At 41.0% G+C, this 26329-nt stretch overlaps 1 protein-coding gene across 2 annotated transcripts in view; it reads left to right on the plus strand.

Moving 5' to 3' along the window:
* GRB10 (growth factor receptor bound protein 10) overlaps positions 1-26329 on the plus strand; it is a 208972-nt gene that overhangs the window by 19996 nt on the left and 162647 nt on the right. For both annotated transcript variants that reach the window (XR_012644539.1, XM_074988028.1), the window contains exon 2: positions 24357-24454. Coding sequence is in view for 1 of the 2 variants with exons in the window: in XM_074988028.1 (XP_074844129.1) it covers positions 24404-24454 (51 nt within the window). In the remaining variant the exon portion in view is untranslated. The remainder of the gene's footprint in view (positions 1-24356; positions 24455-26329) is intronic.

Here is a 26329-nt window from a genome sequence, read left to right on the forward strand (position 1 = left end):
TTCTGGGAGAAGGACCAGGTACATCGATTCCAGCTACGCAATTATAGCAGCTGGAATTGCGTATGTAGGATCAACTTTCAGATGACTGGATAGACTTAACTTACAACTAGTTGTGTGCCTTTGACAGCTTTGTGCAGATAGCTTCACTGACTCCCTTGATCATATGGTCTCTTGCAGCAGCAACAGATAAACAGGAATACTGTTTGGGGAGGAGGGAGGATGATTCATGGAGAGTAAGAGAAGGGTAACAATTTAAATTTAGTCTTCTGAGTTTTGTACTTCTACCAGTGATATGGGAAAGAAACTAATCTAACTTTGGCCCTAAAAAGGGTAATTCGAGAGTATGAAATAGGGGTAAAAAGTAATAAGTGATTATTGTTTTGGGAGACAGTGGACAAGTCCAGAAGATGAGTATATCTTGTAGATAAGTCAGAAAACACACAGGCTACATCTACACTTGCATTCCTCTTTCCTCCTGAGAAGAAAATAGATGGGTTCTTTCCAAAATGGGGTTTATTTCCGAAAGAGCCCCATCTACACTGCTTTGCTCTTCTGAAAAGAGATTATGCAAATGAAGTGCAAGATATATAAATCAGTGCCTCATTTGCATTTGCAATTTCCCTCATTTGCATTCCTCTTTTGACAGAGAAATGCAAGTGTAGACATAGCCATAGAGCAGATCTCTTCAGAAAAATAAGGTGCCCAATATTTAATGTCTGAGTAGAGTTTCTCCATTTAGTTTCTGGAGCCTTTTTCCCCCTCTCTTTCTCTCCTGAATTGCTTGACATCCTTTTCCAGTTTGCAGAAGTTAACTTCCTTGAGGTGTCTGTTTGTCTAATCCCTTAAATGTGTAGGAAACATTTAGAGATGTATAAGTCTCAAGTTATAAAGTCAAGTATTCAGCCTTTACATGTGGTAAACATCCTGCTTGTCAGGCAGGTAACAGATTCACATATAAGACTTGGCTTTACTTCAGTCACTCCTAAACTACAGGGGTCACTTTGGAATAAAGGCTTGTTTATCATGTTCTCTGCTATGGTGGCATTTTGACCAACAAGGAATTCCAGGCTTGCTGTACAATGTGATGCTTAAATAAAAATGTCTAGCATGCATAAAAAAGATGGAAAAATTTAAACTCAGTGAAATGGTAAGATCTGGTGTAAGATGACGAGTTCAACAGTTTGTTTTCAGATAGTGACACTATGAGAAATCAGTGGTGACAGGTTTTTCAAGCTACTTCAACAAGGATTGTCCCTCAAATCCCATTGTTCATGGTCATAGGTTGGGTGGCAGAGTAGAGAATGATGCCTAGGTCTGATTAATTCAAAACCTTGCTTCTGCTAATGAATGGCTGAAGTGCTTCCTTCTAGGCCTCAGTGCTATCACTGTGTGTAGTCTGCCAGTAGCCTCAGTCTTGTGTGTGCTACTTCAGTAGTTTATTGGACTCTTGAGCTATGTTTTGTGTGATTTGAGGATATATTGGTATAAAATTCCAAATGCTACCTAGATGTTGGAGCAATGAGTGCTTGGAGGAAAAATTGCATTATGTTTCCACCCTTGGAAACCAATTTTCTGGATTTTTTTTTTTTGTGTTCCCCTCTGAAATGGTATCTTAATTGATTTTTGGCATGTTCCAATAGTAGAAGATGGCAAATGTTATGTAATTAAATGTATTCCTAGAAATACTGCTAGTGTCAGCATAATTTCTCTATCACTTCCTCTCTGGCTTCAACTGGGATGTCTTTACATGGTTCCAAACCAGCTCACTTTCTGAATTTCTGTTTGCTGTTGCATCTGACCTAAATAAATTCGGATAAAAGTTAAGCACTTGAGGCCAGATTTTAAAAAGTATTTAGATGCTTAATGGGATTTTCAGAAGTGCCATCTCCTCTTTCAGCACAAAGAGACCCTTAAAAATGGAACTATTGAAGGGCATTGGCTGGAAAGTTGCTATAACAATAGTTGCTCATCAGATAACTATGTAGGGCCGTGTCTACACTAGCCAAAAACTTCGAAATGGCCATGCAAATGGACATTTTGACGTTTTATAATGAAGCGCTGAAATACATATTCAGCGCCTCATTAGCATGCGGGCGGCCGCAGCACTTCGAAATTGACGTGCCTCGCCACCGCACGGCTCGTCCAGATGGCGCTCCTTTTCAAAAGGACCACGGCTACTTCGAAGTCCCCTTATTCCTTAAATAAGGGGACTTCGAAGTAGCCGTGGTCCTTTTGAAAAGGAGCGCCATCTGGACGAGCCGTGCGGTGGCGAGGCACGTCAATTTTGAAGTGCCGCGGCCGCCCGCATGCTAATGAGGCGCTGAATATGTATTTCAGCGCTTTATTAGTAAACTTCAAAATGGTCTTTTGCGTGGCCATTTCGAAGTTTTTGGCTAGTGTAGACATAGCCTAGGAGACAGGAAGCATTTATATACTGAAGGTTGCAAACTTACTTGCAGTATAAACCCCTATCCTTAATCATTTTACCTTTTTCATCTTACCTATGCTGACTTTTTCAGTAACTGCATCTTGGTGCAAATGTCTTGTCAGACAGGTTTTACATGATGATGATGATGAGGGAAATAACTATAGTAAACTAACAACAAAACAGCGGAAGTGTAGCACTTTAAAGACTAAAAAGTGATTTGTTCGGTGATGAACTTCTTCAGATCACTCTTGATCACAAGCAGGCGATAGACAAGATAAAAAATAGCCAAAAATGGCTTCTGGTAATTCTCAATGAATATATTGGGAAAGAGGCCGAAAGAGAAGACTGCAGTGCTCAAAGGGTGAGTTCTGGTCAAATGGTGCCATACCCATATATTTTCATCTATAAGAGCAGGGATCAGTCTGCTGAAACCAATAATGGGCAATATCAAAAGGGTTGGCTGCTTCCCTGAGCCCTTCTTGGTCAAAATTTGAGGTGAAAGTATCTCTGTGGCATTCTGATCTTAGCAATACAGGGGGGCTGTGTGTGTGGCATATATGTTGTTTGTTTAAACCCACTGAATGCAGAATTTGGTAAAATGGGGGCAAGGGAAGGATGTTTATGAGGGAAGTGTCCATGAAGGAATAATACTCATCCTGGGCTGAACTCTCCAACCAGACAAAGAAATTCTGTGGGGGGGAAAAAAGGATGTATGCAGAGTAGGACAGCCCACAAAGACAGGACTGCTCACAGTAATGGAAGCCTATTGAAAGGGGACCTAGTATTCTATAGTACACTCAAAGAAGACTGGTTGTGGGACAGGGCTCAGGGATTCTGTTAAATGGTTTTGTCCGCACAATCCTTTTTCTCCTTCCAGAAGATCTGGCATGTGATCTTGCCCAAACTGTAAACTCATGCAAGAACCTTGTGTAGAGGTTTGAAGCAAGATATTGGCTTCCTTTCTCCAGATTTACACAACTCAATCTTTTGTGGAAACTCAACCTTCCTCCCTTCACAAAGGTGGTCTTTGCTTTTGAGTTTGCAGTCCAAGTACAGTGTGAGGTCTAACAGATGGATGCATCAACCTGGAGAGAGAGGGATGCTAAGTATCAGCACAGTGTACTTGCTGCTGAAGATTTCACCCTTCTCTTTCCAACCCAGATATTAGAGCTGTCTGTCTAATGTTGCCAACTCACTGACTGAGAATGGAAAGATTCCTCTTCGATACAGTTCCGGTCTAAAACCTGAGAACTGGAGTTACAGGTTAAAATCCAGAGACTAAGTTGGGGTGAGATTTTCTAATGGCTTGGCTCTTTTGTAGTTACATCTATATACAAGCTAGAAATGGTGCTACTAATGTGATCTGGTAATATTCTGCAACTACTTTACACAGACATAAATGACCTAGAGATGCAAGGCACTGGTAGATCAGGTCACTGGTTGCTGGGATTGCATAAGAACACTTGCCTGCTAAATTAAGTTGTTTACCTTCAAACCTCAAATTTGTTTAATAGGTATTAATGCATTATTCCTTGTTTTGGAGAGGCTCTTCCTTCAAGCAGTTAAACTAATTATGATTACATTAGAAAGCTGGCTTTACTTCCATCTGCAAATGGTTATACTCCTCTACACCAAACCAGGTTGCTTTTATTGACTATGGAAGGATCTAAACTGCAGCTCCAGTGGAAGAGGCACTAGTTGCAAAACTGAAACATTTGAACTGTGACTAGCTAAGAGGCTGCCTGGTTTTTGGGACCACAGAACTCAAACGCAAGTGGCACCTGACATTGTGTCAGTTGTACTAAGCAGCTAAACATTCCTCTTTCCTACACTAAGTGTGTCTGAAACATCCTAGCTGAGCAGAATTTCAAATTTAGATGCTGTGTAATTTAAAAAAACAAATAAAAAAAAAAAAAAAAAAAACCTAAAGCATTTGCTAGTTTTCTTTTGAGCCCTTTCTTGTGACCACCACTGCATCTACATAAGATATAATACAAACACTGTTACAGTCCACAGTGGAAGATTTGTTGCCTTCTTTTTTATTTTATCTTCTACTGAGGCTTTGTTAATGATTCTCATGCCATGTTGTCACTGTTGGAAAGGCTATAAGCACTACATGTTTAAGCAACAGTATACAATCTGTGAACCTGTGCCATTTTGGGCATGTTGGATAGTGTTTTGATTCTTTAAAATCTGTCACTGAACACAACGGAGAAAAACAAAAGTTGGCCCAGCTATGTGGCATGTGTATTCATGTTTAATATTGGAATTTCTGGTATGGTTAGTGACACAGGCCAGCTTCTGCTCTGCAGGCCACAGTCCAGATACGTAAGTACCATACTAAAAATAACATGACTATTTTAGACAGGGACCCAGTTAGGAAAAGAAGAACCTGTAGCTCTCCAGTCAGTATTCTGAAGCAATTGGCTGATGTGTGACAAAATGCAAATAAAGGATGTTGTTTAGAAAGTTTTACCTGCTTCCTTATCACTTTTGTTATGACTACGTCACAGTAGGTTTAGAAACCTCTTTCCAAGTAGCCAGAGGTACTCCTTTTTGGAAAAAGTATTGTGTACTCCATTTCGTGAAGTATGCAGCATTTAATACCATTACAGCTCCTAAATTCTCTGGCAGTGACTTCTGAAATTCCTAGAAGGCAGTGTGTGGAAGGGGAATGAAGAAGCTGCCTTAAGGCCTCTGTTCTTAGTAGCAAATAATCCAGGTCATGATACAATGGGAGAAGAGCAGTGACCCAAACTGTAGTATGTATGTTTGTGTGCATGTGCATGCATGCATCTACGTCTCTCTGGAGCCAAAGAACAGGCTGGCTGACAGAGAAGGTAGCTTCTGTGGTGTCACCACCTTCAACTAACCGGGGGGGCAGTGACTTAAATTCTTAGAACATGGTTCTTTCGTAACTCTGTGTTCAGGAGCTGCAGTCCAAATACTTTTTGCACATGTTAACTGCTGGCAGTAGGCAATTTTTTGCAGTGGTTTCATCAATTGTATTTGTTTTTAGTGACATTGCTTCAACACCCATTAGGTCACTTGATAATCATAGTAGAACATAGAGGTTTCAAACTCGAGCAATTTTGCTACATAGGGGAAAAAATAACATTCCAGAGCCTACCACCTGATTCTTCCATTCTTTAAAGTGAACAGCAACTTGCACTTTTTTTTTGTCTTTAAAACAAGACTCCAAAGCAGTCTTCAAACTTAAACTGGCACTCTGTTAATGCAAAGGTAAGTTAGGCAGAATTTTTATCTTGCTGTTTGGAAGATGAATGATTAAGTTTTCTGTAGCTATTTTTGTTGACTATCGGAGAAATTTGAATGCTTGAAAGATCTTGAGTCTGTTGGTGTGGAAGTCGTGATGTTTTCTTGAAACTACAATCTGTATTATTACAGTATTGACGGTTGAAGGGGGAGACCACATTCAAGTGTGGGCTTTCAATTAATAAAGCAAAGACAGCAAGTAGATTTCTGAAATTAGAAAGCTTCTCTATGCAGTGGTCTCATTTAAGAGGGCTCTAACCAGATTGTGTACAAAGTGATGCATTCTTTAAAACCTGTAAAGTTCAGTTTCCTTGTCTTACTTTCACAGTCTGGTGTAGCAGAGTGAAAAAATTTCCTCTTAAACAGTGTTTTTCAGTGGTCCTCATTAACATCAGAAACCTGTTTAAAACTTGTACCTGGTGACCTCTTATGGGAATGAGGTGGGGGAAGACCACTTGGGTATGCATTACATCAACTAGTTGATGATATACCTGGGGAGGGGTAGGGCAGGGCAGAGGGAGGAGGTGAAGGGTAGCTCTTGTTAACTGCTTGTTTGTCCCAGCAATCCAGAGAACACTAATTCTACCCTGCCCTTGCTGCTTCAGAGTACAAGAATTGCTTTTGAATCTTCGTATCTGGTGCCAAGTAATGGTAGTTACAGGTCCATATCTAAGCCTTAAAGGTGCAACCCAGTGGAACTGAAGCAGTGTGGCTTGGAGCTATTCCTGGTTCTGAGGCTGCCCTGCTGCGTGATTATTGGTCAAGGCATGTGTCTCTGTTCTCCGCTCTGTATAAATGGGTGAAGATAATGATATCAGTTGTAAAGCACTATGTGGAACCAGTCAAAATATGCCTGGCTTTTGGATTGGCTTGAAATTCCATAGGCTTTAAGTGTTACCAACTGACCTCTGATTAAATTAATTATTGAAGTTATTGCTGCAGAAGTACAAGAATCCCTTGATGGCTTGGCTTCTCTCCTTTTTCTTGTGGCTCCCTAGGCATCAAAAGTGTGGGGGTGGATTAGTTTAGTGGGGGAGAAGGGAAGCTAGGGACAAGACTGACTAGTGTGTGTGGTCTGTGCTTTTGGTATAAAACTGCCAGTGGGCTTCTTTCTGTAGTCTAGTCTCAAGCCGTACAGCCATATTCGATACTCCTAGCCTCGGGACCGCAGTCAACTTCCCTCATGAAGCTGTTCTCCAACGTCCCTGTTAAATTGGTTTCTGGTTCTCTTCCTCTAGGCTAGTGGGTCTTCCTTCCCCATGTTTAGTGTGCCAGATATGCACTCTCTCTTCTGAACTGTATGGTTCCCCCTTTGAGGTCCCCATAACACGAGGTAGGAGCCTTAAACTAATGTCTAGAAGCAGATTGTATCAGTATGAAGTTGGGAAAACAAACTTCTGACAGTAAAAAAGTGTTCTGTATTGAAACTTTTCTCTCTGGAATGCTTTCAAAAAATTATCCAAGTGCCAAGCTGAAGAGGGGAATGGAAATTATTCAAGTAATGTATTGAAGCATTGCTTTGCTGTCTAACAGCACTGGTTCACTTTTGGTAGCTTTCTTGGTATAGACATTAAGATGGACTTGTATGAGGGACACTGCAACATGGTCTGTGATCTCATGGGGCCCCAAAACTTCGGTGATATGATAAGATTGTCAGATACTGACAGACTGAATATCTGGTCAAAAGGTCTTAGGAACCTAGTCATAGGTCAATCCAGAAGGCACTTGATCTGCAAGGAGACTATATGTTGCTTTGGGATTTTCCACAGTGACAATTTGTTTATGAAACTTAGTATTGCCCCATGAAACGAAACTTAACGTTTCTTAAAATCCAAGTTATTTTTATGCTGTTAACGCTGGTTAAGCCTCAAATATATCTAAAATGAAAGGAACAGGAAAAATCAACTTTTTTGCATCATTGTTTAACGAGCCATTAGTAGCAGTGAAATATTCAGCTTCTCTACAATTGAGAGACTTTGGCGAATGAGACTTTGGGCATAATAGGGTGCATCTACCCTTGCACCCCTCTTTTGAAACGTATGCAAATGAGGTAAATTGAAAGTGCAAATGAGGTGTAAATTTGCATATTTGTCGCCTCGTTTGCATATTCTAATTTCAAAGGAAGACTGGGTAGACGCTACTCTTCTGAAAGTAAACCCCATCTTTGGAAGAATCCTCCTTCCCATTAAATAAAGGGAAGATGGGCTTACTTTCAAAAGAGCAGCATCTACTCTGGCTTTCTTCTTTCGAAGGAAGCTCTTTTGAAATTAGAATAGGCAAATGAGGTGCCAAATATGCAAATTTATACCTCATTTGCACTTTTGATTTACCTCATTTGCATACCTCTTTCAAAAGAGGAGTGCAAGTGTAGACGTACCCATACAGTTTATCATCCGGACAACACCTTTACCTTTCTTTTAGCAAGAAAGTCTCTGATTTATGTAACAGTGTTTTCTACTTCCTGTAGAACTCAGTAAAGAGCGCTCTGAGGAGAGGCAAGAATATTTTTCCCAGTGACTAAGTTCAGGGGAGAGGAAACTTCCCTGTACATGTGCCTAATAAGGGAATTCAGGGGATGTGAATAAATATCAGAATAATTTTCACCACTAATTCTGTCACTGCTGGTACTGAGGCATTTCAGCTATTTAAAATGACGTGTAAGCATGGAAGGTCTGCACCTGAAGCACCTTCTGTTTCTCCCAACATCTTCTAAAATACAATGCAAAACAAGCAGCAAATTCAGTTTAAAATCTAGGGGCAGCATGAAACTGACTTTTTTTTTTTTTTTTTTTTTTTTATGCAATAGAACTACTGACTTTTGTTGTAGACTGCAAGGCCATTAGGGTGGCTGGGGGTACTATGCTCCCTTAAGGTTCCCTGCCGCACAGTGTAATTTTAAGCAAAGGACATGGGACCTTGCATCTACTGTGCAGCTGTTACACAATGAGTCCTATCTGCAGTCTTCTCTATCCCGAAGTGCTTTAGCAATTGTTACCAATGGCCTAGACAACAGTGGTGAAATGTGTATGCAAACACTTTCACCGCTGGAGTTTGACCAACAGTGAGAAAGTTACTAAAGTATCTAGATACAGCTTGTTTGTGGATCCTGGGATTGGAATATCAAGTGTTGCGGGTTTGACTAGAGATGCATTTTTATAATGGCATGAGGATTCTTGGAAAGCACCTCCCCATTTTGGGACTATAACTGGTACTATTTGTTCCATACCCATGAGATCAAAAATACATTAGAGTTACTGATGCATTTTAAGTTGAAAGTTAACTGACTACAGTTGAAACTGTTTCCTACTAATCTTGGTAGCTAAGAATGCATATGTCTGCTACTTGTGCAGACTCTCAGGCTGCCAGAAATGATGTGGTTCTAGCCAGATGCCCTTTAAATATCCCCAGCACAATAATTGCTTTGTTTAATAAATGTAATCTTTCACTGTAGATGCACAGGTTTTGTGTGTTTTGACATCATGTTGCTAGTTAGTGTTTTTTTGTGGCTGTAAAGTTTTAATGTTTTCAATTTGTGCCTGAAATTAGATTCTGTCTGATTAACTTTTCCTCATAATTGCCCACATCATCAAAAAATAAAACATTAAAGAAAACCCTTGAGATTAGCCACCTATATCAGTATACAGATTCACATTCTGCCAGGGCAACCTTTCAGTTGTTCTGAAAGAACAGGAAAGTCGCTTCTGCCAATGCAGATTAGCTGGCAAAATCTAATCCCTTTTGTGATTCAAGTCAAGGATTTGGCATTTGTCCTTCCTACCCTTCTTAGGTATGTACCTTTGTGGTGCTGCCAAGTCTCACTCTAGTTAAATTGAAATCATCCATAAAAACTATCACTCTTACTTTTCCAACACTCCCATTTTAAAGGGTCCATTTGAGGAAACACAAAGGTTTAGACTTTATGGAAAAAAAAAGTCAAGGCAAAAGGGACTGGTGTGTTCATCTTGTCTGACCTCCTGTAGAACTTCCCTAGAATAAATCCTTTTGAACTAGAGCATATCTCTTAAAAAGCATTCAGTCTTGAGTTTTAGAATGCTCAGTGCTGGCCGCTATAACCCTTGGTATATTGTTCTAATGGGTAATTACTCTTTTATGTAATTTAACTCTGTCATTATTGAACTAGTCTGCATTATTGAACATACTGCATACCTGTTGCAGTATGGATCAAGATAGGAGGACACGGGTTCCCTCCAGAAGTAAGTCAGTAACAGGTTTGCTCTGAACACCAGGCACAGGATCAGATTATCACACTTCATTTAAGCATGAACACACAGATTAGACGTGTCTACAAATTTTATGTAATTAATCAGTTCTTTTTGTTCAGTGTATCTTTGTAAAAGGTTAAGGCTCTATGCCTAACATGTCCTGCCTTCCAGTATTGTTGTACGTGAAAATGCAAATAGCTGTTTCAGTGGATCATTGTACTGGCTTGAGGTGGCCAGGCTGCTGCTGTTCTTAGCCCCAGTTCCATAGGCCTAAGAAGTAGATGATGATGCTCTTTTGAGAGACTGTTGGGTATGCCTCCCCTTCCAGAAACCTAAAGTCCCATTCTGCAGCCTACATCACAGAATGCTGGTAACTGTTGGGGCATTCTGAAATGCTTAATCCTAATAAAAACTTATCAGTTACTTAATTCCAGATAACTTTCTGCTTTCCTTCATTGCTGACTTCCAAATAAATTGGATTGTTTGAAATATGGCAATGTACATTCTTGCCTGGCCTTTTCAAGGGACCCTAAAGGTGGCAGATGCTAATATTCCACTGAATTACAAGTGATTTGTGGACTCAATTTCCCTTAATTGGATTTGTCTTTTAAAAAAAATGGTCAGTTCCCATTATCTTTAAAGAATCCATCTCATAAAAAGATCAGTGTGTGTTCTCCCTAAAGTAAATTTTGAGAGCTTCAGCTATCTAAGTAATGATCACACAATATAAATTAAGAGATGTGTATAATGGTCCTAGGCTTCCGTCTGTTTGAAGGAGTTATCAGTTTTTCTCTAACCAAATAATCTTAAGCAAGGCATCCAGTCACCAGCAGTGATCCTAAAAGACTGAGTCTTCCATAATTGAAAGATTGGAGGAATGCCAAATATGGCTTTAATAGCAAATGCTACTGACTTGATATGCAGATTGGAGTTGTGTATGGGTATGTAAAATTTTAAAACTCCAGTTATCACTTCAAAGATTGAGAGTTTCTTGTCCCAGGATCAGATCCGTAATTGGGAACCTTCCTAGTCTTAGAGGGGTAGCTGTTAGGCTGCCGCTTCACAAAGAAACAAGCAGTCTAATAGCACTCTAACAAATTTATTTGTTAGGTAATGAACTTTCATGGGCAAGAGACACTTCTTCAGGTTTTCGGATGTGGGTCTTACCCATGAAAACTCATTACCTAATAAATGTGTTAGTCTTTAAAGTGCTACAAGACCGCTTGTGTTTTGGGAGCCTTTATGTGCATGATTGCTGCAATCACACTATCGGAAGTTTTTTGTGCACGTAAATAGTATATTATTACATTTTAGCACAGTCATAAATACCCCACCTCAGTAAGGTAGGTAGATGCCACATATAGCATATCCATATGCTTGTACCACCCTTGATGAACAGCCTGAAATGTAAGCCATTATCGTCCCCCCTCATCAGTGGCAATCACTCTGGCATCTCCCAAAGACTACATCATTCTCCGATGAAATGCAACTTTTAGAGTATGGTACACTGGTGCCACTATGTCTGAGTTACATTCAATGGGACTATTTCTGTATGTTTATTATCCTCACTTTACTAATGTCGTAGTGTCCTATTCTGATTAGTTGAAGTAATTGATAGATTGGTATTTTGTATGTCAATTCATTACTATGGCCCTCTTGTGATTAGGTATCTGTGAATGTGTTTCATGTACCTCTTATATATGTCAGTTATGACACTTCTGGAGTTTTCTGTACTCCTGTGATTGGTTGGTTGTTCCTGTGTTCAGAAATTTCCCTAGAACATTTCATCTTCAGCTTTTCAATACTTGGGTTTTTCTATTGGGCCGTTTATTCAAAGTTCATAGGTCTCAGCCTCATGCTAACTTGTTGAAGCTAATATCCTGCACGGTACAGGTCTGTAGGTTCCTTTCATTACTGCTCAATAGAATGAAAAGATCTGAATAAGGTAAAGACAGGGTAGCTGTAAGTTAAAAGATGGATTACAATGCCAGTTTCAATGTCAATATTTATAGGGTGCGCCCTAAAGGGAGAAGTATTTTCTCTTAACACCACACTGTAGCAGTCAACCAATATTCTCTGCCAAATTAAAGGATTACATGCAAGACTTAGAATTCTTTGAATCTGTTTAGTTTGAGCAAGCCACCTCTTAACCTTCTTTTTGTTAGTCTGTAAGTACCTACAGACATTTATTAGTGTCAAATAGGCTGAAAAGCCCATTAACGAGCTATCTTGTCTGTACTACAGGGAAGATCGACTTGAGGGTCAGTCGTCCAGAGTTCAAGTTCGTGCATTCAGTAGAGTTGATCCCTATACTCTTTACTATTGTGAGGAGTAAGTGAGATCAATGGGAGAATTTCTCCTGTCAACCTCCCTCTGTGTGGACAGCCAGTTAAGTGGATAGCAGATAAGTTGATTTCTAGCTATACAGTTGTCATAGCTAGAATTGCATAGTTGCAGTCAACTTACCTGCCTAATACAGACAAAGCCTAAGGTATAACATGATCCAGTAGCTGGAAGTTGGACCTGGTCAAATTCAAACTGGAAACACGGTTTGAATTTTTAATGCTGAGAGTAATTAACTATTGCAACAATTTACCAAGGGTTATGGTGGATTCTCCATTAGTGCCCATTTATAAGTGAAGATTGGATTAGTTTCAAATTGTTTTTTAGGAGTTACTTTGGAAAATTTAGATGATGGTTACCTTTGACCTTAGTTTTGAAAAACTGAAAAGACTGGGGATGTGGAATGTAGTCATCTTTTGATAATGAATTGTAACTGTCTAAACCATAAAAAACATGTATAGACTGGGGGAGTAAACCTGTTAGTAGACTTGGAAATCAGTTGGAAATAGAACAGGTTTTGGTGCATGGATGTAATATGCTTTCCACTGGAGGCACTAGCTAAAACTTCCAAGTGATCCCCTCTCATTCCAAAATTGCTTAAAGCCTATTGTTTCAGAGGCGCAAGCAATGGGGTAACTGGCATCTGTACTAAACCTTGTTTTAGGTTCTTTCTTTTGGTCAAATCTCCTTACCATGTACAAAGAAGGAATTGAGAGCACACTCGGCCACTGCTGGTATCTTGGCATCCAAAAGTGAATGCCAATTGAAAATCTATAGTATTCAGCCAAGGGAGCAGCTCTTGCCTCGGCTTCCTTGTCTAGTCTTCGGTCTATTTTACAAGCATATTTATTACTGGGGTTGACTTTTTTTTTTTTTTCAGTCAACTAGCTATTGTCGTTAGTCTGATTACAGGCCTGTACACAGGAATTTCTTGTGTGCATGTGCTTTTTTTGTAAATGGGGACAGCCCCCATCCCAGCTCAGACTGAATGCTCCCCTGCAAGGCCCCAACATCCTTCCCCCCCAGCCCCAGGATAGCCCAAACATACCCACCCCACCCCCTGTGTTCGGCTCAGATTCTCTACCTCCCTCATTCTCCACTCAGCCCGAAGATTGCTGCCCCTGGGACAGAGTTAAGGTGGTGGGGTCATGAAGCAGCAGAAGCAGCTGCAGGGGATCACCGCTCACCCTTTTCCCTGTCTCCTTCTGTGTGATGGGTCCAGCTGCTCAGCAGGCCTGTAGGATGTGACAGAGCACCATTTTCAGTGTAGCGAGATGAGGGAGGCTGCGGGGAGGCAATCTCCTGCTGCTGTCTACCACCCAGCCCCTGGGAGACATGGCCAGGAATCGGGGTGGGGCAGAGTGGGGAAGGTGAGCAAAACTAAAAAGCATAAGATGGCATAAACAGCTGACTGAAACAGACCTCTTGTCAAGCATGGAAAGAGGTAAACTTTAATACCTCTTTAGTCTTCCCTATCCCTCCCCAATGTACGTGACCATACATACTCCTCTGACCAAAAGACGTTTTTAAGAAATACTTCATTTGTTTTTAAATTCCTGTCCGAGTGTTTCCAGATTCATGTACTTGTCATGCACCCAGCTCTGTGATATTTAGATTTCAGCAATTGCTCAAATTCTTATACTATCTTAATTAGAAGGAATCTCATTCTGTGCTTTATTGACTACTGTTGAATTGGCACTTGTTACGCTAGACATTCGCTGTAACTTTATTTTCAAGTAATAACTTCATGGGAGGTGCTCCAGACCATAAAAGTTTACAACTACATCAGTTCTGTAATTTACAGACTTTAATGATCTCTCTTAACTAGCTGATAATGTTTCTCTCCATCTTGACACCGAATAACAGGTTCAACCTCCCAGAACTGGAATTTTCTTGTCCAGCACCATCTACTTTCTGGCTTGACCACAGATGTTACTGGACCAAAGACTGGGGTTGAGAGGCTGTTAGGGGGAGGTCCAGCCCAGAGCTCAGTGGTGGGGATCCTGGCCACCCTAGGCAGAGGAGCCCAGTGGAACTTGTCTCTCTGTCCGGAGACTCTCTCCTGGGGGCTGGGGACAAACCAGCAGCCTGGCTGGGGCTGACCCTGGTGCCTGCTGGGCTGTGACTGTGCTGACAGTCTGGCTGAAGTCACAACCAGCTCCAGTGGCCAGGCCAGGGCTGCAGCTGGGGCTGCACCGGGAGTGCCAGTGGGGCTGAGCCGACAGCCTGGCTGGGGCTGGAGTCTGGCCATATCCAGCGCCCACAGGGCTAGGGCCAGAGCCAGCTCCCACAGGGCTGTGGCTGCGTCTGGCACTAGTAAGGATAGGGCTGGAGCCGGCAGTGGTGCCTGTGGGGTCATGTCCTGCAGCGAGGCTGGATCCAGCTTCCATGGCTAGCATCAGCCTAAGCTCTGGGCAGGAGGTAAGGGGGCCACAGGGCTGGACATGTGAGTGCGAGGGCAAAAGCAGAACCGGCAGTAGGGAGGAGCAGCAGACTGGGTGGCCAGAGGCTGGGAACCTCCCTTTATCCAGCAAATTCCCTTGTCTGAGACCGGATGAGGGAGGTGCAACCCTGTACCGTTACCAAAACCAGAGTAAACATTTCTCTTCAATGTCTTAAAATAGGTATGCAGGACTTGATACAAGATGCCAAGAGACTGTAAAGAAGTTCTTGTCGTTCATCACAGGGAAAGATCTACAAGCAGGAGTCCTTGTGTGGATGCCTTTTAAATTTTGGAATAAGTGTCTATGCGGGGAGTTTTACCAGTGTAACAGTAAATGTGAAAACTTCACATGAAGAAGCCCTAACAGCCTGTCCATAGGCTTTTCTCTTATCCAGCTGCTTGGGAGTTTGTGTATATTTTTGCAGCTGTGGGGCTATGCTGCCATTTAAGGTGAGGTCTTCACCCTGTGACTTCCTTCAGACCTGCATGGAAGGTCTTTTGATCCATGCTTCTTGCCCCATTCCGTCTAAAGATGGACGGCACATCTCCCACTTTCACACACCTCTGTAGTGGTCTAGGACATACAATACAGAGTTTCCCTCACTGGGTACCAGAAAACCTAATTTATGAAATGAACATTGGAGTTCACTGTCTGGAACTTGCAAAGGAGACAGTACTGGGCTTGCAATCTCTTCCTCCTTCCCTGCCCCCTCTCCTAAGTGTCAAAAAAGTGAAAGCTTTTTGTGTTGTGGTGGGGAAGCGATTTTAGAAAGTGCTGCATAGAATTTGGGATGGTTGTCTTGTCAACGCTGCGGTGATTTCAGTGAGTAGCACATTTGGAGAAAAGAGCTTTTGTTTTAAAGAGTGCAATAAATGAGCATTCCCTAGAGTGTTTTCTAGAGTTTCTGAGGTGGTGTGGTGTGAAAACCTGGCAAATACTGAGCTTTTAAAGGCTTATAACAGGGATAAAATATGGAGAAGTTTGTTTGAAGTATTAAAAACAAACCGAAACCTTGCAGACTTCCTTTTGTACATTTATGAAAGGGCACGAGCCCTCTTGTCCAAATCCTCTGTAAGTTGCCTTTTAACTCTGCTTCAAAAGTGTTGGCAGGCTACCATGTTTGTGTCTTTACTTTTAACTACTTAGTACAATTTTCTGCTTGGATATAAAGCCTTTGTCTAGCAGATGGAACATGTAAAACTTGGAAAGCCCTCTGTATTTGCAGGGTGACCATACCATTGCATTCTTCCCATTGCCTTGTATGGTGGTAAGCTGAGGCAGAGACTGTGTGCACTTGGAGTGAAATGCAATTTACCTCTCTTTCTCTGGCAAATATAAAACAAGAAGGTGACACAGCCAGCGTCTGAGCTGATATTAATTACAGCCAAGCAGCAGCTTGCACTACTGCATACTAAATATTATTGTAATATTTTTGTGTTCAGGCTGTTATTTCTACACATTCTACTAATGCATCTGAATTGATCACTTTCAGTAATACTGGTAGGGGGGAAGGGGAAAAAACAACCTGTGGATGGAAACCTGCAGAATTGGGTAACTCAGCATGGGTAATGGCAAACAAAATGCCACATGGGCCACATGTGACGTGGTTGCCCACCCCTGCTGTAGCAAATGAAGAGACAAGGTAATCTGAGTACATGAGGCACTGTGGCAACATATCAGAATGGAATTGATTTGGGCATTGACTTGTTTTTTTAACACACAAACTGGGTATTTCTTAATTTTTCTGTTTGATCAGTACTCTCCTTTTCCATCAAAACAGTTCTAATAGAAAACATTTGACTAGCACCATTGCTTTCCTACCAAGGGTAAACAGAAACATCCATTAACCTCTGAGATTCTTTGCAGAGTACGAATGCACTGTGACTAAAATTTTGGTAATTTAAAAATGTGTGCACTTAATTAGCAAAGTATCTAACATTATTGGTCCATCATAGCCGCTATCCAGGCTTTCACTATTTGATGTTTGTGTTTTTGAGACACTGAGTTGATGTAGAATTCTGCCTTGGTGGTTCACTATTTCATTGCTTGAATTTTTGCATGAGTGATTTTGAACACATTCTGTACATGTCAGGCATATTCCACTTCCTTCTACTCTGAGCCAAATACTACATGGGTCAATTTACTCCTGAACAAGTGTGATGTAAGACTTTTTTTTTTTTTTCCTCATACCTTTCAGATTGTATTGCTCCTATCTAAGTGTATGTGGCTCTCACGAGGGTAGGATTCATGTCAACACGGATCTTCCTTTTCATGTGATGACACTACATCACACTTTGCTCTGACTCTTATTTTCTGGCTGTTTAATTTCTTTTGCTCTTCATGCCACTCATACAGTATTAGCCAACTGCATGGGATTTTGCTGTATAGGATTTGGCAATAAGTTGAAATGTCCACATTTTAGAATTAAACTAATGTGGGAATTGCTACTTTCGTGAGGTGGGGTTCACTCAAACAGCTAAAAATAGTTGAGGGTATTTTGATGAGCTCAAACTCAAAATCTGGATCCAGCATGCTAGCCATTTTCTTACCAACTGCACGTATTCCTTTCCTAAGAACGAAAAGGCTGACTAGCAGATTGAATACTGACGGAGAGAGTATTGGCAGAGGCGGAACTCCAGGCAGGGGGGCGTGCAGAAGGAGTTCTCAACTGAATCCTACTTTGCATTGAGGAGTAGGTGAAAAGCGGAGGAATGAGCGACTTGATCAAGTTGGGTGTCCTAGTTCCCTACTAGAATTAGTATTTAGCATATAGAAAAGGGTTTAAGCCTGCAGGTATTCAGGTGACATGACTGCTCTTGGTTAGTGAGGCGAATAGAGTGCTACCCTTCAGAGGGACTACACAAAGGTCTGTGAACAGGCAAAAGAATTGAGTATGAAATTGTGACTTGCAAGATCGTGCACGTAAGAAGGAATCACTTTAAATATTTATACAATTTACAGGATTCGGGACTAAAGATTTTCCTATGTGCATACCCCCAGCTTTTTAGGAAATGCTAACAGTTTTAGAAAATAGCTTTAGCCTGACCCTGGGCTGATGGAACAAACTCTGACGCTTTCATTGAATACCACATTTTAGAGGCATCCAACAACTTCTAATATTGGGCTCTAGCTCAGTAGTTGCCAATCAGTGTGTTGAGAGAACTGTTCAAGTGTGCTGTGAAATTGCATGAGTTTCTTCTCACTGTGGCTCTTTGCAGAACCACTGCTGAGTGATGGGGGAGATTGACCCAGTGACAATTTGGGCTCAAGCAGCAAGGCTGCTTAAGTCCCAGCTGGCACAGGCTTCATCAGTGTCATGTCTATTCCCTCCCGCCCCAGTGGGTCTTTGCAAAGAAAATGCTGATCCTGCAGAGCCCTGCTTGCACCGGGAGACAGCTGAAATGCTGCTTCCTGTCCCAAACAAGCTGGCAGGGAGCCCACCCCCATTCCCTGCTGTGGCGAAGGTGAGGGACGGTGGGAAGGAGTCTGTTGGAGCTGTGATGTGGTTCCAGTGTTGTGTCCTGGCTCCAACAGGCTGGCAGGGAGGGGAGCCTGCTTTCAGTGGTTATTTGTTTACTCAACATCTCTAGCGTGGCATTGAGCAGGTTTTGAAAATGTGTCTGTGCTCGCTATCTAAGACAGTGTATTCTGTGCTGGATTTGGAACATTAATGCATTTGGACCTTTGTTTATCTTGTTGCATGCACTGCTGTGTTGCAAACCTCTCTAAGGCTGTAACCATAACAAATGTGACATTTATGAGCAGTCAGCTCAGAATTGTTTGTCTCATTGAAGTGTGCTGTGTTACTGAAATAGTTGGAAACCACTGCTTTAGATTTAAAAAAAAAAAAAGCCACAGAGGCAGAAAATCTAAAAGCTAAATAGCTTGTCAAAATAGTAATATTTTGATTTAAGATTAAATTTAGTATAAATTGAGACATTGCACCAAAAACCAGTATTTCTAACTACATAAATATCATACCAAAGTTTTTGTCTATGGCCCTTGACTTTATAAGTTGACACATTCTGAGTACTGTACTTGCAGCATGGCTAAAGGGGAGAAATTATTTTACTGGTGATACTTTGTTTTATTTTACCCTAACACCAAATTCTGAAAGGCTTGGCCTACCCATAGAATGTTTTACCAGCCAGTAAAAGCTGTGCATCATTAAGAAGGTAGTGACGCTGGGTTCTTTCATTTTGTCATACTTACCCCAGTTTAAGAAACTGATTATTCCTTGTAAACTTTGTAGGTTTTTTTGACTTGTAAAATTACTAGCTCTGGTAAACTCTCCATTTCCTAACAAAATGACTAACTTATACCTTTTGTAACCTTCCACAATGAATTGGTGTAAAATTTTCTAATGGTGTGGAACACCAGAGTTTGAGATTTCAAAGATAAAATGTGTTACATATTAGTATAGCAAGGATATTTTGATAAACGATGACAGACAAGAGAAGTGTGTGGTCTTAAATCATTGCAGATGTATGACTGGAAGTAACATCATTTGAAGATTAATACTTTCATTCTAACTGCAGTGTTCACAAATGAATACTCAAGAATATTGCTGTGAAATAAGTCTTGATAAATTATGCAATCTTGTTTAGAATAACTGTTTTGAATAAACTGATCTTCATAGTGGGAATTAAAGCACACTTTCGAGTCAACACATTGATTTAGTATTGTTTGCAAATATATAAAATAATTCAGACGACTATATTTAGAACACTGGTTTCATCTACTCTGTCTGGGGAATCACTGAAATGTTTAAATGAAGAAATTCAATGTTGTATTTCTGTAAATTGTTCAGAAATTAAAATTACCCCAAACGTGACTTATTTTATAATAAAGGCAATGCTTCATAGATGTTACTTTTTAAACCTTAACTTAACATTGTGGCAGTATAATACTGGTTTTTCTCTCCCACTCTTTCCCACTCTCCTTGAGCTAGCTGAATGCTCAAGCCAATAAAAATAACTTCCTTAGTGTTGCTGCTACACTATAGCAACACCAGACTCTAGCTAGTTTAGTGCTTGATGTACTTACAGAACTCATATTTAGTAAGATAAAAGCTTTGGCACATGCCAGTTAAATACGAATCTTCAGAAATGTGTCTCAAGTATACTTAAAGCCAGGAGAATTGAAGCAAAGTTTATACTGAAATAAAATCTGGATTTGCCTTCTGTCAATCTAGCAAGGACAGCTCTGCTGAGAACTGAATGCCTACTGTTGACAAGTGAAAAGTAGATGAGCTTAGCCATGCCTGTTGTTCACATATTCAAAGATACATTTTGTATGGGTTTCCTTGCAGCTGTGCCACTAAAGGGGCATGATCCCATAATTTAAAAGGAGAGCCTTGTTAGATGTTTAAAATGATCTTTTTCAAAATAATGCAAGGTGTAAGTATTTAAAAACATATAGTAATCAGATAAACTAGCAGTATGCCATGCAACTCAAATTGTATAAATCCAATATTCATATTACCAGTAAAGTTTATTTTAGGTAGATGTTGGTTTCCTGTTGCCAAATCTCCCTGTGGAGAAGGAAATTGTTCAGTTTGCATCAGGAGCTCTTAAGTCAAGACAGAGGCTTTATTTGAAACTCCTTTTCTAGAAGTAGGGAAGTTTTGAGTAATAGAATCAAAAGTTTTACATCACTAAAGTGCTTTGAAACTCATAATCCTTTTTTAAAAAAAAAAAAGGGGGGGGGGGTTTGCTGTCATGCCTTCTGCAAGCTGGGCCTGCACCACCTTTCTAAATGGTGCGTGCGATTGTGGGCTAGGTCCAAAAGCCCCCTGCTGAAGACATAGGAGTTTGGCCATGCCCATCCCAAGAAGGGACCAATGGAGGGATCCTCCACATGTCCTAGAATGGTTGTGAGGAAGCCACCTAACTGCCAGGAAGAGGGTGGAATTTTGGGGGGGAGGGGACCCACGGAGGTGCTTCTGGAACAAGCAGGAAGGTTCTATGAAAGGATCAGAACAGAACTTAGTCACTGCGTGAAGGTGGAGAGTAAAGGTCCTGGCTGGCTGGAGAGCAGCAGGACCAAAGACAGTCCCCTGGCTGGGATCAGGGAAGTGAGGAGCTCCTGAATGGCTGCTAGGACTAAGGCAAAAGACAGATAGTAGGGACCAGAGAGAGCACTGAGGACTGAGTAAGGACTGAGCATGGCTGCAGGAAGTTAGTGTCTCCAGGGAGGAAGCCTTAAGAATGCAGCCTCCTTCCAGGTCTGGAAATTAATTAATTAATTTAAAGTCGTCACACACAACCAGTGAGGGGTGTGCTGACCTTATTAGAGTCCCAGTGTGGTGGAATGTTACACAGAAGCAAAGGATTTGTTAGGGAGCACTCTGGGGGAATCCTGGTTGTCAGACTGCCTTTTTGATGTGGCCTATCCATTCCGACACAGCTCTTCAAGGATCGCTGGCTCAGCTATAGTGGGTGTGGCGTTCCAAATCTGTGTATGAAGTATTTTACATGCAGTGTAGTGCATTGTTATAGTATAATACAACTTGTGTATTTGCTCGTTTGCTGAAATAAAAATCTGGCATTCCTAGTTTGAAGACTTGATACCATAAAATGCACAGTTCACATCCAGGATAATATCTGAAACATGCAAACTGCTATATCTTCAGGAGTATTAACGTGCCAGTAATTGTTCTTCAAGAAATCATTTAGCTAGTCCACTCTTGATAGCATATAAGGAATAATTGACTTAACAGTTGGGTCTGACAAACACCCGCCTCAACACCACTCAAAACAGGGTGAAAGCTAAATACTGTACCTTAAGGAGTGTTTATTCTCTTTGCCTCTCTTCTCTCCCTCCAATCCTCTCTCCCCTCACCCCTGACCAATTCGCTTTGGAATGCAGCTTCATTAGTGACTAGGTTGCCAGTTTTGGTTGGAAGTATTTCTGGAGGTTTCATCACATGACATAATCTTTAATTTTTGGAGACTCCAGGACAATCCTGGAGGATTGGCAATCCTTTATGGTAACAAATGTGGCAGTTTTTCTTCATGAGCTCTTGACGTACCATTATGCGTGGGTGGGGACAGCACTCTATTCCTTTTAAATTCCAAACTGTGACAGTTTAGAATGGGTACTGTCTCAGAAAAGAAGACACAAGCGTTCTCCCCTTGACATCTCTTGATACAGCAATAATACCAAATTGTTAAAGCTCTTTCTACAATTGTCGGGGAAAAATAATATACTTGGGCAGAACTGCAAACACAGCCTTAGGTATCTCTTACCTTAAGGATTAGTAATGTATTAACTTACTTACGTTGTACAATGGAGGTCAGAAGTTCACTGAGATCATACAGGCTCATGAACATGAATCACTGTAAAAAGTTGTACATGGCTGGGGAGGTGAGAGGACAAAGTTTTGTGAGTGTGAGAGATTTTGTTATAGGCAAAGGTGAACTATCTCGAAACTGTGTTAATTTGTTTTAAAACACCCCCTGGCTTATTTTGAGAATTTCTCCCACACCAAAAAGGCATCATCCCAACCTGCTTTTTTAGGATGGCTGGGCTGTGATTATTTCTCATGCGTACAACCCTATTCATGGATCAGGGACACACTGTGGAGCCAAACCTACAACAGAAAATGGTCTCTTTCCTCACCCTACACCCAAAAAAAGGAATTAATTTGAGGTCTGTAAACTTGTGTTCTTTTTGGGTGGCAATGGAAGCCTATTAGAAGTGCCCCTCATTTGAAAATACTTGGTCACCTGTCTCCTCTGCAAAAAGGGAATTGAAACTGCTATAAAAATGAACAAGGTAGAAGCTTTATAGAAGGATAGTTTCAGTTGGCTTTATGGTTTTCCCAGTTCTGTTTACCCTGGTTTGCATCTACCTGGAAGGGAATGCTCCCAGACACATGCAGGGTATTCTGTGGCATGCTGAAGTCGGAAACAAGTAGTGGCCAAGGGAAAAGGCAAGACAGCATGTTATTTGTGGTAGTGCATGGAAGATCTGACATCTGTCTTCCCGCCCCCGCCCCCCCCCCCACCTCTGAATTGGTTTGGTCATTCCCCATTGTCAAACCACTGTTGTAAGGGCCTCTGTTTGCCTTATGTCAGCTTTCCTCTTCTGTCATTATTTCATTGATGATCTGCCCCCGAACATGCAGTTGATTCTGCCATCACCCCCAGCTTTCTGTTTGAAATGCATTTAAGCAGTGTCTCTTAAATGTCCCAGACTATTGTACCCCTTTCTGGAGTCTGATTTATGTTGTGTGCTCAAGTTTCACCTCACTTAAATACTTGTTTACAAATTCAGACATTTTAAAAAGTGCCGCAGCACAGTATTACTTAAATTGCTCACTTTTTTGCATTTTACCATGTTCTTTTAAAGTAAATCAACTGGAATATAAATACTATATTTGGATGTCAGTGTATAGTATATAGACCAGTAGAAACAAATTATTTTGTGAAACTTCAGTTTGTACTGACTTCACTAGTGCTTTTTATGTAGCCTGCTGTAAAACTAGGTAAATATCTAGATGAGATGATGTGCTCCTTGAACACACATTTTCATATCACTGGTTAAGAGCCACAGCATTAAAACGCTGCCTAGGTCACCGTCAGTGTTCAAGTTAGGAAATACCAGTCTTATGTTTGCCCATTGAAACTTAATTGTGTTCCATTCATGCCTCCATACCATACTCTGATTTGAAAAGGGAGTCCTATAGGAAGAAAGTGCATAGTGATATAATTATAGGTCTAACACCTGCACCCAAGTGGGTGATGTCAAGAAAAACTAAACACCTTTTAATTTAGCGTTATAACTTCCCCAGTTTTACATGTGTGGAATAGTTTTTGGATACTTGAGTCTTGCTAAAAGCCAAAGTCTAAATGTAAATGTAGACTCTAATTCATAACGTGAAATAAAGGGAGAATGATAGAACTCTGACTTCACAGCTTCAGGATCATGCAGGCTGGGAAAATATAGATGGCTGCGACTGCTCTGAGACTGTCAGGAGTGAATTTTTCAATCCTATAATGTGGGTGCAGTGGGACACTAGGTTTTGCTAACTCATGACCAATGTGGTATCTAGCCAGAATTCTGAGTAGGGTATATTTGACACCATTAGCTAACGCTCTGCCAGCAGTTAAACTGCGCTACTGGAAGTAATTGATTTTTCTCCCTCTCTACTCCCCTTGCAATCTCTGAGATTGTTGTTGATATAACTGGCAACTTTTTTTTTCTGATAAAGCCTGGAGAAGGCTGTATTTATGATGATCCATTTAGTCTCAGAAGTATCTTGCTTTGTTTTATTTCTGGAATTCAGAGGAAGCTTAAGAGGTAAAAATCTGAATATATGAAGCCTATACCTCCTAAAGTGAGGAAGAGTCTTCTGTGCACGGTAACAAATCAATAACATGATGATAAATGGCCCTCCAGTCAGGTCTGTGTAGTCTGATATTGAATAAAAAAAAAAAATTAAAACCAGCAGATTTGTTTTCCCAGGCTATAAAGTACTACCACAGAATCCTGACCTGCAGACTCTTTCCTCCAAGTTGGTGCAAGTACTTGTCACTTCTTATTTTTCTTCTTTACCTTTTTCCCTTTCAAAGTGTTTTTAATTATTTGTCAGTCCTTTGGTGTGATTTCTGACCGTTTGTTTCTTGTTCTCTTAAGGTGCTGTGAAGCAGTAGATGTGATTTGAAGAAAAATTGGAAGAACAAATGGCTTTAGCTGGCTGCCCAGACTCCTTTTTGCACCATCCATATCGGATAGTAAGTGTTTTTAACTGTGTGGGTTTGTTTCTTTGTTTATGAAACATTATATTGTAATTTTGATCGTGCTGACCTAAAACTGAAGATTAGCTGCTTACTTGTACTCTGAATTTGACTGGTGATTGGCAGAAACATCGTTGTGGGCCACCCATTTGCAAACACGCGGGTACTGAAAGCAAAGATAAGAGCTGACTTCAGCAAATTGAATAGGCGGTACTGATGGTTAAGCACCCTTTTTACCTTCATATTTACTAATCCTGTTGCTTGGCCACACCTCTCTCTGGCAGAGTGACAGGCAACAACACCCATGGAATTTGCAGTTAGCTGCTGCAGGCAAAAGTACCCAAGTCCGCTGAATATTAAATAAATAGAAACCAGAAATACCAAGATTGCCACATTGTAACACATCACTGGCCCATTTGGTCCTATAGTAACAGACAGGTGGATGTGTTAGTCTGTATCCTAACAAAACAAAAAAGCAGTCCTACAAAACAGTAAGAGAGGTAGTACAGACTAACACGACTACCTCTCTGTGTTGTTCAAAAAAGCAGTCTTGTAGCACTTTTTGAAGACTAACAATAATTTATTAGGTGGCCAGCGTTCATGGGGCAGACCCACTTCTTCAGCTCTGGTGTTGCACTGGAAATGGTGCTGAAAATGAATTGGTATGACAGTGTTATAACAGAGATACAAACAAACCAAACGAAATGAAATGAAACTGACAAATCAGATACATAGGACAAAAGAGAGTGGTTAACGGGCGTGGGGGGAAGGAGGGTGGAGAGAAAATTACTTTCTGCAAGTGTCAATTAAGATAAGTGACTGGCCATTTGGTACTGTATGTAATGTTGGCCAATACTAGAGATTTCAGTGGAAAGTGTAAAACCCTACAACGAAGAACAAAAGGAGAAGTGTGTACTTCTTGTTTTATTTGCTCCTATCCCTACACAGTTACTGTCTGTTTTACAGTAAAGTCTTATTTTGCAGTAGTTAGTGTAATGTAACTAAAAATGAGTTCCCTGGACTCGGGGTTGTTTTTCTTTTGTGTCTTTCAGTGCTTAGCACAACAGGACCTGACTGTAGGACCTAAAAGCCCAGGGGCTCATTCATGAGCCAATTTTTTTAAGGTGGGGAGTAAAAAGTTGAGGCATCAAAGAGTGGAGGCTGGCTTATCAATGAGTCATTATTACTGTTGTAGATCCGGGGCTGGCAGACTTTGGCTTCTGGCCTATTTTGGCAAGCTGCTGGCACGCCAGAACATTTTATGTACCTGAAGTGTCCACAGGCCTGTAGCCCCTCACCTCCCAGTGCCTGGAGGGCACCATTCCCAGCCAACAGGAGCGACGGGAAGTGTTGGATAGTATGTCCCTCAGGCTGTGTCCCTTTCCACAGCCCCAAATGGCCAGGAACAATGAACTGCAATTACTGAGAGCTGAGGGGCTCCATTCCTCTAGACACGCCAGGTACCCAAAATGTCCTGGTGTGTCAACAGCTTACACGGATAGGCTGTGAAGAGCCATTTGCCAGGCCCTGAGCTATAGGGTTAGCTTATGAAAGCAACACAGTTTTTGACATTTTTTTACCTATCCATCTTTGGAGTTCAGCTTATAAACTAAAGGGCTAAAGAAGGAACCTATGCAGTAGTCATACTGTTTCTAGTCCTCTGTCTCAACAGTAATTTTTTTTTTTTTTTAGGAGTAACTTCCACAGTTCAGTGGTACAGCATTGTCTCCAAATGGTGTGTCAGATAAACCTTTTGCCTCTCATTTCATTGACATGCCCCCTTGCTTCTACATGAGAAGACAAGGGTAAAGTTACATACTGGCCGGTAACCTGTCAATAGGAATCACTCTTAAAGTCTCTTCTGACCTCTTT

This window comes from Carettochelys insculpta, chromosome 2 (genome assembly GCF_033958435.1).
Source record: "Carettochelys insculpta isolate YL-2023 chromosome 2, ASM3395843v1, whole genome shotgun sequence".
NCBI lineage: Eukaryota > Metazoa > Chordata > Testudines > Carettochelyidae > Carettochelys > Carettochelys insculpta.